The 17,298-nt window shown below is 45.5% G+C and overlaps 1 protein-coding gene across 1 annotated transcript in view; it reads right to left on the reverse strand.

Annotated features, from left to right (window-relative positions):
• CLCA4 (chloride channel accessory 4) overlaps positions 1-17,298 on the reverse strand; it is a 162,574-nt gene that overhangs the window by 33,107 nt on the left and 112,169 nt on the right. The window contains exons 11-12 of the mRNA XM_063941503.1: positions 12,698-12,968; positions 7,373-7,537 (exon numbers count right to left, since the gene is read on the reverse strand). Coding sequence (XP_063797573.1) covers positions 7,373-7,537; positions 12,698-12,968 — 436 coding nt within the window. The remainder of the gene's footprint in view (positions 1-7,372; positions 7,538-12,697; positions 12,969-17,298) is intronic.

A 17,298-nucleotide genomic window follows, 5' to 3' on the forward strand; every position in this document is an offset into this window, starting at 1 on the left:
GAATATAAGGTCCTTTTGTGATGATAAATTATCCAGCGCTTGCTTCTCCAATTTTGACAAATTATGTCTGTGCACAGGCGCAGAGGCTCTAAATGCATCCGTCTCATCTTCCAGTAATCACATAAATGTTCGTATGGACGCATTATGCGTTTGTGGCTCAAAAGTCGATTTAGGCAAATTTTTTTGTAATTTAGAGGGGGTGACAAAGTCTTCCTTAAGTGGCGCCGTGCTTTTAGCAAAATGTTCTTTAAGCTTTAATTGTCTATGAAGACGAAATTTGTCAGCTTTCCACTGTAGGGGGTCCGGTCGACAGGTCGGTATAAACGACAGACCTCGCGAAAGTACATCAATCTCAGTTTGACTTAAATCATAACAGGATAAGTTGATTATTAGTGTCTCTGCATTCTGGGATTCTTGGGTGGACGACCCACCCTTCCACTGCCGGCTACGTCTGGTATACCTGCGGTGTCGCTTCCGCCGGGGGTCTGCGCCCTGTTGATAATCCCTAAAGGGTGATGACCCTGGGATTTGGAAGTGCTAGGATCCGAATCACTGGTATTGGATCACTGGTATTGGATGTGTTCTCATTAGAAGATTCAAGATCACGAGTCCTGTGGGCTCTCCGTCGGAAAAAAGTTTTTTTAAAATCACGTTTAGGTGCAGGCTCTGTCCATCGATAAACATTGTGCTGCTCATAGTCCATGTCCACCTTTTGGCGCTTTTGCGCCTTGAATTTGATGAGTTCACGCTTATGTAATTGCAATTGGTCATTCAACTTATTAAACCAATTGCCTGAAAGGTCAACTCAGGCTTAATTTCCAGTGAATTACGTAATGCATTGGTCCCGAAGTTTCCGGTTACCCCAGTGTTGTATACTACACCTAAGATACATAAAAGTATGGTTAACCCACCAGGTCGCCCTATAATTTCAGCTACCAATGCATTATTTCAACCGTTAGCTATATACCTGGATTCCTTGCTGCAGCCTTGTATTCAGTCGCATCCAAGATTTTTGCTAGATACTAGCTCTTTGCTGCTTAAATTGTCTAGATTGCCCAAACTTGATTATGATGTTATATTGTGCAGCGTAGATGTACAGAGTTTGTACACTGTCATCCCTCATGATCTTGGTTTGGATGCGCTGCACCAATTCCTTTGTGGACACCCTGACTATAAGGGACCAGATATATCATTGTGTGTGGAATTGTTACAACTAATTCTTACAAAAATTTTTTTTTCTGTTTGATGGCAGTATTTATCTCCAGCGAACCGGGTGTGCGATGGGGTCCTCTGTGGCCCCATCGTACTCCAATATATATATGTTTTCGGTTGAACAACAAATTTTTTTGAAGACCCCGCCATCTCAGATAACATAGTTATGTATTGTCGTTATATCGACGATCTCTTGATATTGTGGAAAGGATCAGAGGATAGATTGGCAGGGATTATTGACAATCATAACAAATGTGACCACCCTATTAAATTGACCTATACTATGAGTAAACAAGCAATTAACTATCTGGATGTATGTATATCTATTATCAATGGTACTATACATACATCATTATTCAGTAAACCCACGGATCGCAACAATATACTTAATTTTCATGGTTTTCACCCTGCTCCTCTTAAAACTGGACTTCCGTATTCTGAATTATTGAGAATACGTAGAATTACGTCGGATCCAGTACAGGCTGAATTACAAATGAACATTATGGTAGCCAAATTTCAGGCACGGGGTTACCCCATAGACCTCCTTTTGGAGGCTAAGAACAAAGCCCTTGCGATGGACAGGTCACATTTGGTATGTAGTCAATCTAAGAAATTGACACAATCAAATATTATCCCATGGGTAGGTCAATTCAGCCCTGTAAGTGCTGGGATTAACCATATATCCAAGAAACTGTGGCACATTGTACAGAGTGACCCTGATTTAAACTTGCAACAAACCAAACTTATGTCTTGTTACATTCGACGTAAAAATCTTAGAGATTTTCTTGTAAAAACCGATATTACCACCAATTTAGCGGTGCCTTCTAGTATTGCCCCTAGGGGATGTATTAGATGTACGTGCACCACATGTCAATTTCTTGTGAGTGGCAACACTTTTCAGCACCCCCTTTCAGGGCGTACTATGTATATAAATCATACATTAACATGTAACTCGAGGTATGTTGTATACCAACTTATGTGCCCCTGTGGGCTGTCATACGTGGGTAAAACTGAACGTATGTTCAAGGAACGTATGGCAGCCCACAGGTCAGCCATAAAAATGGCCATCGCCAAGGGGTCAAGCGACCAACCGGTGGCTAGGCATTTTTCACAGGCACGTCATCCACTAGTATCTGTCCGATACAGGATGATTGACCATGTCCCGGTATCGCTTAGAGGCGGGGATCGTGGTCTGAAATTGCGGCAGTTGGAAACACGTTGGATCCACCGACTTGGTACTATGTTTCCAAGAGGCCTGAACGAGCAATTGGGTCTTAACTGTTTTATTTAATTATTTGCCCCTTTAATATAGGTCTGCCTGTCCATTTAATATTATGATTCGGTTCCTTTTCCCTAATGGTCTTTTACAAGGGCAGTGGGATGTTTTGGTTCCATATTCTGTTTGGGAGTCTTTATGGATCTTTCTATAGCCACAGGATCTAATATGTTGTACCATTTGGTGGGTGCGACTATAGATGTTAATTTGGGCTGCATTATGTTTCATGTCTATATGTTAGGCTCATTATACTGTGTTCTCCGTGCTGAGTGTATTATCTGCTGCCGTGTTAAACAGGTTCATTGTTACCTAGGTTGTTATGGTGACGGGCACTGGCTGATGACGCGGCATAGGCTGACGTCAGTGAGGTGCGCGAACGGAGCGGGCGTGTGTCCCGGCGTCCGCACGCTTCTCCACACCTGGGTGATTGCACTTGGTATATAGGTAAGTGAGTTTATTGTATATGTTGACCTGATGAAAATGCCCAAATAAAGGCATTGAAACGTTGTTTTTCAACTTGGTGTGCATTGGCCCTGAGTTCTTTGTCGCCTGGAGTGCCGCACCATACACATGCATATATATATATATATATATATATATATATAAAAAGAGATGTGCACCGGAAATTTTTCAGGTTTCGTGTTTTGGTTTTGGATTCAGTTCCGCGGCCATGTTTTGGCAAAACCTCCCTGAAAATTTTTTGTTGGATTCGGGTGTTTTTTCCCAAAACCACTCAAAAACAGCTTAAATCATAGAATTTGGGGGTCATTTTGATTTCATAGTATTATTAACCTCAACCATAATTTCCACTCATTTCCAGTCTATTCTGAACACCTCACAATATTATTTTTAGTCCTAAAATTTGCACCGAGGTCGCTGAATGGCTAAGCTAAGCGACCCAAGTGGCCGACATAAACACCTGGCCCATCTAGGAGTGACACTGCAGTGTCAGACAGGAAGGCACTTAAGAAAATAGTTCCCAAACAGCACAGGATGCAAAGAAAAAAAAAAAAGGTGCACCAAGGTCGCTGGAAGGCTAAGCTAAGCGACCCAAGTGGCCGGCCTCCCTCCACATTTTTGCTCTCTATCTTTTAATGTGTGGAATTATATGCCAGTAATATATCAATAGCAATGGCCTGCTGTACCGTACTGCTATAATATATATATATATATATATATATATATATATATATATATATATATATATATATATACTGGTGGTCAGCAAAATTCTGCACTGTCCCCCTACTATATACTGCGCACAACTACAATGCAGCACAGATATGGATAGTATACTTGACGACACAGAGGTAGAGCAATGGACTACTGTACCGTACTGCTATATATATATACTGGTGGTCAGCAAATGCCTGCACTGTCCTCCTACAATGCAGCACAGATATGGAGTGTTTTCAGGCAGAGAACGTAGATATTTGCAGCACACTGAGCACAGATATTTGCAGCACACTGAGCACAGATATTTGCAGCACACTGAACAGTGAACACAGAAACTGAGAGAACGCAGCCACGTCCTCTCGCTATCATCTCTAAAACACGAGTGAAAATGGCGGCGACGCGCGGCTCCTTATATAGAATACAAATCTCGCAAGAATACGACAGCGGGATGATGACGTTCAGGCGCGCTCAGGTTAACCGAGCAAGGTGGGAAGATCCAAGGCTGCCTCGGAACAGTGTCAAATAGGTGAAGTTTGGGGGGGTTCGGATCTCGAGGAAACCGAACCCGCTCATCTTTAATATATATATATATATATATAGGCGAAAGGCGATAAAGCAATCAGCGGCACTCAGGGTCTTATTGTAGTAAACGAGTGTATTGAAAAATCACTGCATGAATCCCAACGTTTCGGGACAAACACGTCCCTTTGTCAAGGTGAATAGCTATTCACCTTGACAAAGGGACATGTTTGTCCCGAAACGTTGGGATTCATGCAGTGATTTTTCAATACACTCATTTACTACAATAAGACCCTGAGGGGGAAATTTACTAAGCTCCCGATTTTGACCGAGATGCCGTTTTTTCATCAAAGTGTCATCTCGGTAATTTACTAAACACTAATCACGGCAGAGATGAGGGCATTCGTAATTTTTTGCAAGTCCAAGTAAAAAATTACGAATGAATACACCATCGGTCAAAACGCGGCTGTTTAAGTATGAATCTCGGACATTTACTAAGAAGTGCAAAGCAAAAAACAAACAAACACTGCCGTGAAAAATTAAAACTCGTAAAAAAGTGCTAAAAAAAACCAGACCTACTTTTTTTTTCCGTGATTGGATAGGCATGCAGGGATCCATGAGATCCGTGCATGTATATCAGTGGGAAGGGGTGGGAAAGTTGTTATTTTATTAAAAAAAATGCGTGGGGTCCCCCCTCCTAAGCATAACCAGCCTCGGGCTCTTTGAGCCGATCCTGGTTGCAGAAATATGGGGAAAAAATTGACAGGGGTTCCCCCATATTTAAGCAACCAGCATCGGGCTCTGCGCCTGGTCCTGGTTCCAAAAATATGGGGGACAAAAAGAGTAGGGGTCCCCCGTATTTTTAAAACCAGCACCGGGCTCCACTAGCTGGACAGATAATGCCAGAGCCGGGGGTCACTTTGATATAGTGCCCTGCGGCCGTGGCATCAAAAATCCAACTAGTCACTCCTGGCCGGGGTACCCTGGGGAGTGGGGACCCCTTCAATCAAGGGGTCCCCCCCCCAGCCACCCAAGGGCCAGGGGTGAAGCCCGAGGCTGTCCCCCCCCATCCAATGGGCTGCGGAAGGGGAGGCTGATAGCCTTTGTTGTAAAAGAAAAGATATTGTTTTTAGTAGCAGTACTACAAGGCCCAGCAAGCCTCCCCCGCATGCTGGTACTTGGAGAACCAAAAGTACCAGCATGCGACGGAAAAACGGGCCCGCTGGTACCTGTAGTACTACTACTAAAAAAATACCCAAAAAAAGACAAGACACACACACCGTGAAAGTATAATTTTATTACATACATACACACATACATACATACTTACCTTAAGTTCCCACGCAGGTCGGTCCTCTTCTCCAGTAGAATCCAAGGGGTACCTGTTGAAGAAATTATACTCACGAGATCCAGGGGTCCAGGCTCCTCGGAAAATCCAGGGGTAATCCACGTACTTGAAAAAAAAAAAAAAACGGTGTCCCGACCACGAACTGAAAGGGGACCCATGTTTGCACATGGGTCACCTTTCCACGAATGCCAGAAACCCACTCTGACTTCTGTCTAAGTGGGTTTCTTCAGCCAATCAGGGAGCACCACGTTGTAGCACTCTCCTGATCAGCTGTGTGGTCCTGTCCTCACTGACAGGCAGCACACGGCAGTGTTACAATGTAGCGCCTATGCGCTACATTGTAACCAATGATGGGAACTTTCTGCCCTGCGGTTGACCTAAAGTGACGTCACCGCTGAGCAGAAAGTTCCCATCATTGGTTACAATGTAGCGCATAGGCGCTACATTGTAACACTGCCGTGTGCTGCCTGTCAGTGAGGACAGGACCACACAGCTGATCAGGAGAGTGCTACAACGTGGCGCTCCCTGATTGGCTGAAGAAACCCACTTAGACAGAAGTCAGAGTGGGTTTCTGGCATTCGTGGAAAGGTGACCCATGTGCAAACATGGGTCCCCTTTCAGTTCGTGGTCGGGACACCGTTTTTTTTTTTTTTCAAGTACGTGGATTACCCCTGGATTTCCCGAGGAGCCTGGACCCCTGGATCTCGTGAGTATAATTTCTTCAACAGGTACCCCTTGGATTCTACTGGAGAAGAGGACCGACCTGCGTGGGAACTTAAGGTAAGTATGTATGTATGTGTGTATGTATGTAATAAAATTATACTTTCACGGTGTGTGTGTCTTGTCTTTTTTTGGGTATTTTTTTAGCAGTAGTACTACAGGTACCAGCGGGCCAGTTTTTCCGCCGCATGCTGGTACTTGTGGTTCTCCAAGTACCAGCATGCGGGGGAGGCTTGCTGGGACTTGTAGTACTGCTACTAAAAACAATATCTTTTCTTTTACAACAAAGGCTATCAGCCCCCCCATCCGCAGCCCATTGGATGGGGGGGGACAGCCTCGGGCTTCACCCCTGGCCCTTGGGTGGCTGGGGGGGGGGACCCCTTGATTGAAGGGGTCCCCACTCCCCCAGGGTACCCCGGCCAGGGGTGACTAGTTGGATTTTTGATGCCACGGCCGCAGGGCACTATATAAAAGTGACCCCCGGCTGTGGCATTATCTGTCCAGCTAGTGGAGCCCGGTGCTGGTTTTAAAAATACGGGGGACCCCTACTCTTTTTGTCTCCCGTATTTTTGGGACCAGGACCAGGCGCAGAGCCCGATGCTGGTTGCTTAAATATGGGGGAACCCCTGTCATTTTTCCCCCCATATTTTTGCAACCAGGATCGGCTCAAAGAGCCCGAGGCTGGTTATGCTTAGGAGGGGGGACCCCACGCATTTTTTTTTATTATTTTACAGTGTTTAATTAAAAAAAAAAAAAAAAAATAAACCCCAGCACGGATCACACAGATCCGGCCGAGATTGATTGTAAAAAAAGTCGGCAGTGTTTTGCTAATCACTGCCGTAAAAATAGAAAAAAAACCACGAATGACATCGACATCGGAACAAAAGAAAAACCCGAATACGACAGCTTAGTAAATTAGTCGTAATCAATTCAAAAAGTTGCAGTTTTACACTTTCGATGTCATTCGTGATTGAACTTTGACCTGAAACGGGAAAATACGAATCTTAGTAAATTTACCCCTGAGTGTCCACGCTAGAACTGTATATATATATATTTTTTTTTTTTTTTTAAATTTATTGTAACTATAACATGGAGACAATTGAAATAAGACTGTTTCTTACCATTTACTATAAAACCTGGAACGTATAGGGCACGATTACTGGGCTGTACCAAACGGCTTTTACCCTTGTTACTTTCAACACGTACTTTTAAAGCATATCTTCCATTTGCCGAGAATTCTATGAAGTATTTTGAATAGATACCATCATCCTTAACAATATCAGGACCTGAAAAGCAGTTAATAGCTTATGAAAATATTTACATTAAACTGTGTGTACCAGGATACCGGTTACATGCCTATCTATAATACATGACACATTGCAGGAAGAGGCTGACACTGAGGGGTACATTTACTAACATTCGTAATTCCCGAAAATAGGTCAAAGTTCAATCACGAATGACATCGACAGTGTAAAACTGCAACTTTTTGAATTTATTACGATGGATTTACTAAGCTGTCGTATTCGGGTTTTTCTTTTCTTCCGATGTCGATGTCATTCGTTTTTTTTTACCTAATTTTACGGCAGTGATTAGCAAAACACTGCCGTTTTTTTTTACAATCAATCTCGGCCGGATCTGTGTGATCCGTGCTGGGGTTCTTTTTATTTTTTATTTTTAATTAAACAATGTAAAATCCCCAAAAAAAATGCGTGGGGTCCCCCCTCCTAAGCATAACCAGCCTCGGGCTCTTTGAGCCGATCCTGGTTGCAGAAATATGGTGAAAAAAATGACAGGGGTTCCCCCATATTTAAGCAACCAGCATCGGGCTCTGCGCCTGGTCCTGGTCCCAAAAATACGGGGGACAAAAAGAGTAGGGGTCCCCCATATTTTTAAAACCAGCACCGGGCTCCACTAGCTGGACAGATAATGCCACAGCCGGGGGTCACTTTTATACAGCGCCCTGCGGCCGTGGCATCAAAAATCCAACTAGTCACCCCTGGCCGGGGTACCCTGGGGGAGTGGGAACCCCTTCAATCAAGGGGTCCCCCCCCCCCAGCCACCCAAGGGCCAGGGGTGAAGCCCGAGGCTGTCCCCCCCCCATCCAATGGGCTGCGGATGGGAGGGCTGATAGCCTTTGTTGTAAAATAAAAGATATTGTTTTTAGTAGCAGTACTACAAGTCCCAGCAAGCCTCCCCCGCATGCTGGTACTTGGAGAACCACAAGTACCAGCATGCGGCGGAAAAACGGGCCCGCTGGTACCTGTAGTACTACCACTAAAAAAATACCCAAAAAAACACAAGACACACACACCGTGAAAGTATAATTTTATTACATACATACACACATACATACATACTTACCTTATGTTCCCACGCAGGTCGGTCCTCTTCTCCAGTAGAATCCAAGGGGTACCTGTTGAAGAAATTCTACTCACCAGATCCAGTGGTCCAGGCTCCTCGGATAATCCAGGGTTAATCCACGTACTTGAATAAAACAAAAAAACGGTTGCCCGACCACGAACTGAAAGGTGACCCATGTTTGCACATGGGTCACCTTCCCACGAATGCCAGAAACCCACTTTGCCTTCTGGCTAAGTGGGTTTCTTCAGCCAATCAGGGAGTGCCACGTTGTAGCACTCTCCTGATCAGCTGTGTGCTCCTGTCTTCACTGACAGGCAGCACGCGGCAGTGTTACAATGTAGCGCCTATGCGCTACATTGTAACCAATGATGGGAACTTTCTGCTCAGCGGTGACGTCACTTTAGGTCAACCGCAGGGCACAAAGTTCCCATCATTGGTTACAATGTAGCGCATAGGCGCTACATTGTAACACTGCCGTGTGCCGCCTGTCAGTGAGGACAGGAGCACACAGCTGATCAGTAGAGTGCTACAACGTGGCACTCCCTGATTGGCTGAAGAAACCCACTTAGCCAGAAGGCAAAGTGGGTTTCTGGCATTCGTGGGAAGGTGACCCATGTGCAAACATGGGTCACCTTTCAGTTCGTGGTCGGGCAACCGTTTTTTTGTTTTATTCAAGTACGTGGATTAACCCTGGATTATCCGAGGAGCCTGGACCACTGGATCTGGTGAGTAGAATTTCTTCAACAGGTACCCCTTGGATTCTACTGGAGAAGAGGACCGACCTGCGTGGGAACATAAGGTAAGTATGTATGTATGTGTGTATGTATGTAATAAAATTATACTTTCACGGTGTGTGTGTCTTGTGTTTTTTTGGGTATTTTTTTAGTGGTAGTACTACAGGTACCAGCGGGCCCGTTTTTCCGCCGCATGCTGGTACTTGTGGTTCTCCAAGTACCAGCATGCGGGGGAGGCTTGCTGGGACTTGTAGTACTGCTACTAAAAACAATATCTTTTATTTTACAACAAAGGCTATCAGCCCTCCCATCCGCAGCCCATTGGATGGGGGGGGACAGCCTCGGGCTTCACCCCTGGCCCTTGGGTGGCTGGGGGGGGGGGACCCCTTGATTGAAGGGGTTCCCACTCCCCCAGGGTACCCCGGCCAGGGGTGACTAGTTGGATTTTTGATGCCACGGCCGCAGGGCGCTGTATAAAAGTGACCCCCGGCTGTGGCATTATCTGTCCAGCTAGTGGAGCCCGGTGCTGGTTTTAAAAATATGGGGGACCCCTACTCTTTTTGTCCCCCGTATTTTTGGGACCAGGACCAGGCGCAGAGCCCGATGCTGGTTGCTTAAATATGGGGGAACCCCTGTCATTTTTTTCACCATATTTCTGCAACCAGGATCGGCTCAAAGAGCCCGAGGCTGGTTATGCTTAGGAGGGGGGACCCCACGCAATTTTTTTTAAAAAAATAAGCACTTTCCCACCCCTTCCCACTGATATACATGCACGGATCTCATGGATCCGTGCATGCCTATCCAATCACGAATTAAAAAAAAAGTTCTGTTTTTTTTTAGCACTTTTTTACGAGTTGTAATTTTTCACGGCAGTGTTTGTTCTTTTTTGGCTTTGCACTTCTTAGTAAATGACCGAGATTCATACTTAAACAGCCGCGTTTTGACCGATGGTGTATTCATTCGTAATTTTTTACCTGAACTTGCAAAAAATTACGAATGCCCTCATCACTGCCGTGATTAGTGTTTAGTAAATGACCGAGATTAACCGAGATGACACTTTGAAGAAAAAACGGCATCTCGGTCAAAATCGGGAGCTTAGTAAATATACCCCTGAGTTGAAATGCATTTTCACCCAAAACACATTTAAAAAAATTAAAATACATGTATAACATATGTGCTACTCAGCATAGTATTTTAAATGTGGATCACAATATTTTTGACTTGCAAGTAATTATCATCTACCTTGTGATGATCATTGTCATTTTAATAATAAGCCGGGATGTTAACCACATACCCACCAGCCAATCAGGGAGCACCATGTTATAGCACTCTCCTGATTGGCTGTGCGCTCCCAGCCTGCCAATCAAGTGGAGTGCATATGCAATAATGGGGAATGAATGCCCATTATCATCTATGGTGGGAACTTGCGGTCTGCAGTAGACTGCAAGGTTAATTGAGGTCACCCACCAGAGTGACGAGGGGTCCCGGCATTCAGGGAAAGGGGATCCATGTATACATATGGATCCCCTTAAGTTGTGTGGAAGAGGTTTTCTCAGTTTTTTTTATTTTTTAACCCCTAGATGTCTACATTGAACAAAGAGGACCAAACTTCACTGGAAATAGGTGAGTATGTACTCGTATTTTTTTTACAGGTACTATAATGGATTCTAAAGGACAAGTGGACATGGTGTGGGATGTAGGTAAATATGTATAAGTGTGTGTATATATTTGAGTGTGAAAAAGTGATTTATTAAAGTTATACTGTCACGGTGTCTGTGTAATGGCTTTATTTGAATATTTATTTTGTTGTGAAACTACAGATAGCAGTGGGCTCTTTTATTCCCCCACATGTTGGTACTTGTGGTTCTTCAAGTACCAGCATGTGGGGGAGGCTTGCTGGGACTTGTAGTTCCACAGCAAAAGACAATTTTTATTTTATTTTTTTACCCAAAAAGCTTTGAAGTTGCCACCCACAGTCCAGGGGTGGCGGCCATAACTCGGGCTTCATCCCTGGCCCTTGGGTGCCTGGAGGGGGGTCCCTTTATTATAGGGGTCCCCACTACCCCAGGGAACCCCAGCCAGGGGTGACTAGTTGGGGGGCTGTTGCTGCGGCCGCAGGGACCTGTATAAAAGTGTCCTCCAGCTGCGGCATTACCTCCCTGGCTAGTGAAGCCCGGTGCTGGTTCCAAAAACATGGGGGACCCCTATATCCCCCCCCCCCCGTATTCTATGTCAATATTTATGCATACTGCTGTTTTTTGTCTGCGCATGCATCTAAGTTATCTTGATGATGTTCATACAGAAACGCAGTACAGGTTTGGTTGCAGGGTCTTTGAATTATATAAAGCTTTTCTGGGTGACGACAGGGAAGTAACGGGGAGTAGCTAATCAGACTCATGCAAATGCTGTGTCTTATGGTAGTATCGCAGGTGTGTCGCAGGCATGTTACTGAAAGAGACTGCTTACAGAGATATACAGCTGTTCCCACAAGAGGCCATACTAAGACAGAGAAACTGCATCTACCATAGGGCTGGTGCACTGATGATGTAAAGAAGCACCAGAAGGTAATGCAGCATCTTTAGATGCTGTAAGTGGGTGTCTCCGTCCTTGCACATTCGAATGCACGCTTGTACACCAGGGAAGGGCTTTGTAAGAGGAATCAGCATAAAGTCACAGAAGCAACTGTGGCAAAAGGTGGATACATCCGATTCAGAATAGAGAGAGAGTACTTGGTCGGAGATAAAGTACCAGCCAATCAGCTCCTATCATTTTTCAAACACAGTAACATGGCAGTTAGGAGCTCCATGGCTGGTACTTTATCTCTCTCCACTTTATCTCTTTCCAAGGCTTGGTACATAGACCCCTAAGTCCTTAGTGTTTTGAAAGACATGTTGGTATTTCCAGTCAGTGTCAGACTGGGGCAGGAAGGGCCCACCGGGGAAATGCAGTGGTAGGGGCCCATTCTTAGAGGCTTGGATAACCATTAGTGCATGGTCTGGGCCCCTTGATAAATAATATATATAGTAAATACTGTTAATGCATGCATGATAATGTGCCAGATTAATAACAGCAATGCCCTGTAGAAAATACACCACAGTCTTGTGCAGTATAATGTAACATATTCATAATGTATAATTGAGAGGGTTGGGCCCCCAGGCAGTGGGGCCCACCAGGGGTTTCCCCTGTACTCCTATGGGCCAGTCCGAGCCGGTTCCCAGTTATAGTTATGGATTTGTTTCTGCAGATTTACTCCTGATTGAGTCAAACACTTTTATATGAATTTTATACTGCTATACAAAACATTTATCTTCCCTATTTAAAACATATATTTGTAAGTGCACAAATAGTTACCTGCTCCATTATCCAGAAGCTCTAAGGTGATTAAGGGTCCACTCACTGGTTCAACTATCGCTGTAACTTTTGCTCCCATGACAGGTGTCAGGCCTTGATTCACTGAGGCATAGATAATCATTGGGTTTGGGTATTTGTTTGTGTCTTGGCTCATGTGAGCATCTACAACAACTGGAGGAACATTTTCATCTACAGCTTTGGAATTCACCACTATACCTAAGACTTGAACTGTTGCAGCTGTGTTGCCAATACTGTATTCCCAGGGACCTCTCTGAAAAATAAAATCCATAATTGCTATTACATGTAACAAACTATGAAACACTAATACCAACAAAATATGAAATAATTCTTCTGGCACAGTAGATGTAAAACAAAGTTAATATCCAAATACCCCAGAAGGATTTCTAATAATGTTAAATAATGTCAATCAACACACGCTTAAAGCTTTTTCTTAATTAATTACATATAAAAATTAGACAATAATTGATTATGTAAGAATTTACCCCTTTTTGTAGACACGTCTAGTATACACAGTGCTTCTTAACTCTGATCATCACAAATCCCCGACAGCTCCTGTTTTGTTAATTTCTTTAATTACGGACTAGTTGCATAAAGCTGAATACAGTGCTTAAAGTGGTCCTAGAGACGTGGTGGAACTCGACCCCCTCCGCCATGCAATAAAGGTATTGCGCGCGACCCCAAAAAGGGGCGTGGCCTCAAAATGAAAGGGGCGTGGTCACACAATAGTAATAATGCCCACAGTAGTAGCACCCCTAATACACATAATGCCAACAGCAGTAGCGCCCCTTTTACAATGCCCACAGTAGTAGTGCTCCATATGCAATGTCCACTGTACTAGTAGTGCCCACAGTGGTAGTACCCCTTATATAGAGTCCATAGTAGTAGTGCCTCCTATGCAATGCCCCCAGTAGTAGTGCCCCTTATGTCTCCAGGAGTGATGCCCCTTATGAAGTGTCCCCTCTACAATGCCCTTATTAGTAGTGCCCCATTAGTAATGCCCCTGTGTAGTATTGCCCCCAGTAGTGTTGTCGTCTGTAGTAATGCCCCCAGTCATTTAGCCCATGTAGTTTGCCCCAAGTAGTAATGCTCCCGGTAGTTTAGCCCCTGTAGGTATGCCCCCAGTAGTAATGCCCCCCCTGTAGTTTGCCCCTTTGTAGTTTAGCCCCCCTGTAGTTTAGCCCCCAGTAGTTTAGCCCCCAGTAGTAATGCGCCCCTGTAGTTATGCCCCCAGTAGTAATGCCCCCAGTAGTAATGCCCCCAGTAGTAATGCGCCCCTGTAGTTATGCCCCCAGTAGTAATGCCCCCAGTAGTAATGCGCCGCTGTAGTTATGCCCCAGTAGTAATGCTCCCCTGTAGTTTGCCCCCAGTAGTAATGCGACCCTGTAGTTTGCCCCCAGTAGTAATGCCCCCAATAGTTTAGCCCCCAGTAGTTTAGCCCCCAGTAGTAATGCGCCCCTGTAGTTTGCCCCAGGGGTTAGCTCTGTAGTTTAGCCCCATGTTGTTTGCCCCCAGTAGTTTGCCTCAAGTAGTAATGCCCCCTTGTAGTTTGTCCCCTTGTAGTATAGCCCCCAGTAGATTTACCCCAGTAGCTTGCTCCCAGTAGATTGCCCCCAGTGGTTAGCTACCTGTAGCCGCACTGCTAATAGTCACACATGCTTTTTAAAAAACAAAATTCACCATACTTACCAAGCCCTGCTCCACACATCAGGTGAGGTGAGCCGGAGGAGGAGGAACTGCGTTCCGTCTCCAAGTGGAACTGACGGAACGCAGTTCCGCCCCATTCCGGCTCACTTTAACCCCTGGCTGGGTACACACTGGACGACCTCCTCTGGTTAGCAATGAGCACTATATCGCTGATTGCTAAGTAGGGGAGATCACAAGGGCATACACACTGAACAAAATCAATGAACTACAGATGGGTCCACGCTCATCTTGGCTTCTCTGCTGCGCCTAGGCACACCATGGTTTATTAACATAAGCCCTTCATCTATTGTTCTCAGCTGCAATACAATACAGAGAACAATACATCAGGGGATTAAGTACGACTGCCCTGGCTCAGTTAATCCTATTAAAGGCCAAGATAAAGGTGGACCCATCTGTATATATATCTTTCAGTGACGCCATCCCCCACACTCACCAAACATGCAGCTCAACAATATAGTTAAAGTTGAGCTGCATGTTCTGTAGATAATGCCTGGATGAGAACGACCCGCGGGTGCGTGCCTCATTCATCGTTCAGGCATACACACTAGATGATATGAACAATAGATCTTTAAAAATAAGATTTTACTTACCGGTAAATCTATTTCTCGTAGTCCGTAGTGGATGCTGGGGACTCCGTAAGGACCATGGGGAATAGACGGGCTCCGCAGAAGACATGGGCACTTTAAGAAAGAATTTAGATTCTGGTGTGCTCTGGCTCCTCCCTCTATGTCCCTCCTCCAGACCTCAGTTAGAAAAACTGTGCCCGGAAGAGCTGACAGTACAAGGAAAGGATTTTGGTAATCCAGGGCAAGATACATACCAGCCACACCAATCACACCGTATAACTTGTGATAAACTTACCCAGTCAACAGTATGAACAACAACAGAGCATCAGTTCAACCCTGATGCAACTATAACATAACCCTTATTGCAGCAATAACTATATACAAGTATTGCAGAAGAAGTCCGCACTTGGGACGGGCGCCCAGCATCCACTACGGACTACGAGAAATAGATTTACCGGTAAGTAAAATCTTATTTTCTCTAACGTCCTAGTGGATGCTGGGGACTCCGTAAGGACCATGGGGATTATACCAAAGCTCCCAAACGGGCGAGAGAGTGCGGATGACTCTGCAGCACCGACTGAGCAAACACAAGGTCCTCCTCAGCCAGGGTATCAAACTTATAGAACTTTGCAAAAGTGTTTGAACTTGACCAAGTAGCCGCTCGGCACAGCTGTAATGCCGAGACCCCCACGGGCAGCCGCCCAAGAAGAACCCACCTTCCTAGTGGAATGGGCCTTAACTGATTATGGCAGCGGCAATCTAGCCGCAGAATGAGCCTGCTGAATTGTGTTACAGATCCAGCGAGCAATAGTTTGCTTTGAAGCAGGAGCACCAAGCTTGTTGGAAGCATACAGGATAAACAAAGACTCTGTTTTCCTGACCCTAGCTGTTCTGGCTACACAAACCTTCAAAGCCCTGACCACATCAAGCAACTCGGAATCCTCCAAGTCAGTAGTAGCCACAGGAACCACAATAGGTTGGTTTATATGAAAAGATGAAACCACTTTCGGCAGGAATTGTGGACGGGTCCTCAATTCTGCTCTATCCGCATGGAAAACCAGATAGGGGCTTTTATGTGACAAAGCCGCCAATTCTGACACACGCCTAGCCGAAGCCAAGGCTAGTAGCATGACCACCTTCCACGTGAGATATTTCAATTCCACCGTTTTGAGTGGTTCAAACCAGTGGGATTTCAGGAAACTCAACACCACGTTAAGATCCCAAGGTGCCACTGGAGGCACAAAAGGGGGCTGAATATGCAGCACTCCCTTTACAAACGTCTGAACTTCAGGTAGAGAAGCCAGCTCTTTTTGAAAGAAAATGGATAGGGCCGAAATCTGGACCTTAATGGAACCCAATTTTAGGCCCAAAGTCACTCCTGACTGTAGGAAGTGAAGGAAACGGCCCAGCTGGAATTCCTCCGTAGGGCATTCCTGGCCTCACACCAAGCAACATATTTTCGCCATATACGGTGATAATGTTGAGCTGTCACGTCCTTCCTAGCCATTATCAGCGTAGGAATAACCTCATCCGGAATGCCTTTCTCTGCTAGGATCCGGCGTTCAACCGCCATGCCGTCAAACGCAGCCGCGGTAAGTCTTGGAATAGACAGGGCCCCTGTTGCAACAAGTCCTGTCTTAGAGGAAGAGTCCCCGGGTCCTCTGTGAGCATTTCTTGCAGATCTGGATACCAAGTCCTTCTTGGCCAATCCGGAACAATGAGTATTGTTCCCACTCCCCTTTTTCTTTTGATTCTCAGCACCTTGGGTATGAGAGGAAGAGGAGGAAATACATAGACCGACTGGAACACCCACGGTGTTACCAGTGCATCCACAGCTATCGCCTGAGGGTCTCTTGACCTGGCGCAATACCTCTGTAGCTTTTTGTTGAGGCGGGATGCCATCATGTCCACCTGTGGCAGTTCCCACCGACTTGCAATCTGTGTGAAGACTTCTTGATGAAGTCCCCACTCTCCCGGGTGGAGGTCGTGCCTGCTGAGGAAGTCTGCCTCCCAGTTGTCCACTCCCGGGATGAACACTGCTGACAGTGCGCTTACGTGATTCTCCGCACAGCGAAGAATTCTGGTGGCTTCCGCCATTGCCACCCTGCTCCTTGTGCCGCCTTGTCGGTTTACATGAGCCACAGCGGTGATGTTGTCTGACTGAATCAGAACCGATTGGTCGCGAAGCAGGGTCTCCGCTTGACGTAGGGCGTTGTATATGGCCCTTAGTTCCAGGATGTTGATGTGAAGGCAAGTCTCCTGACTTGACCACAGACCTTGGAAATTTCTTCCCTGTGTGACTGCTCCCCA

Source organism: Pseudophryne corroboree, chromosome 9 (assembly GCF_028390025.1).
Source record: "Pseudophryne corroboree isolate aPseCor3 chromosome 9, aPseCor3.hap2, whole genome shotgun sequence".
Lineage (NCBI taxonomy): Eukaryota > Metazoa > Chordata > Amphibia > Anura > Myobatrachidae > Pseudophryne > Pseudophryne corroboree.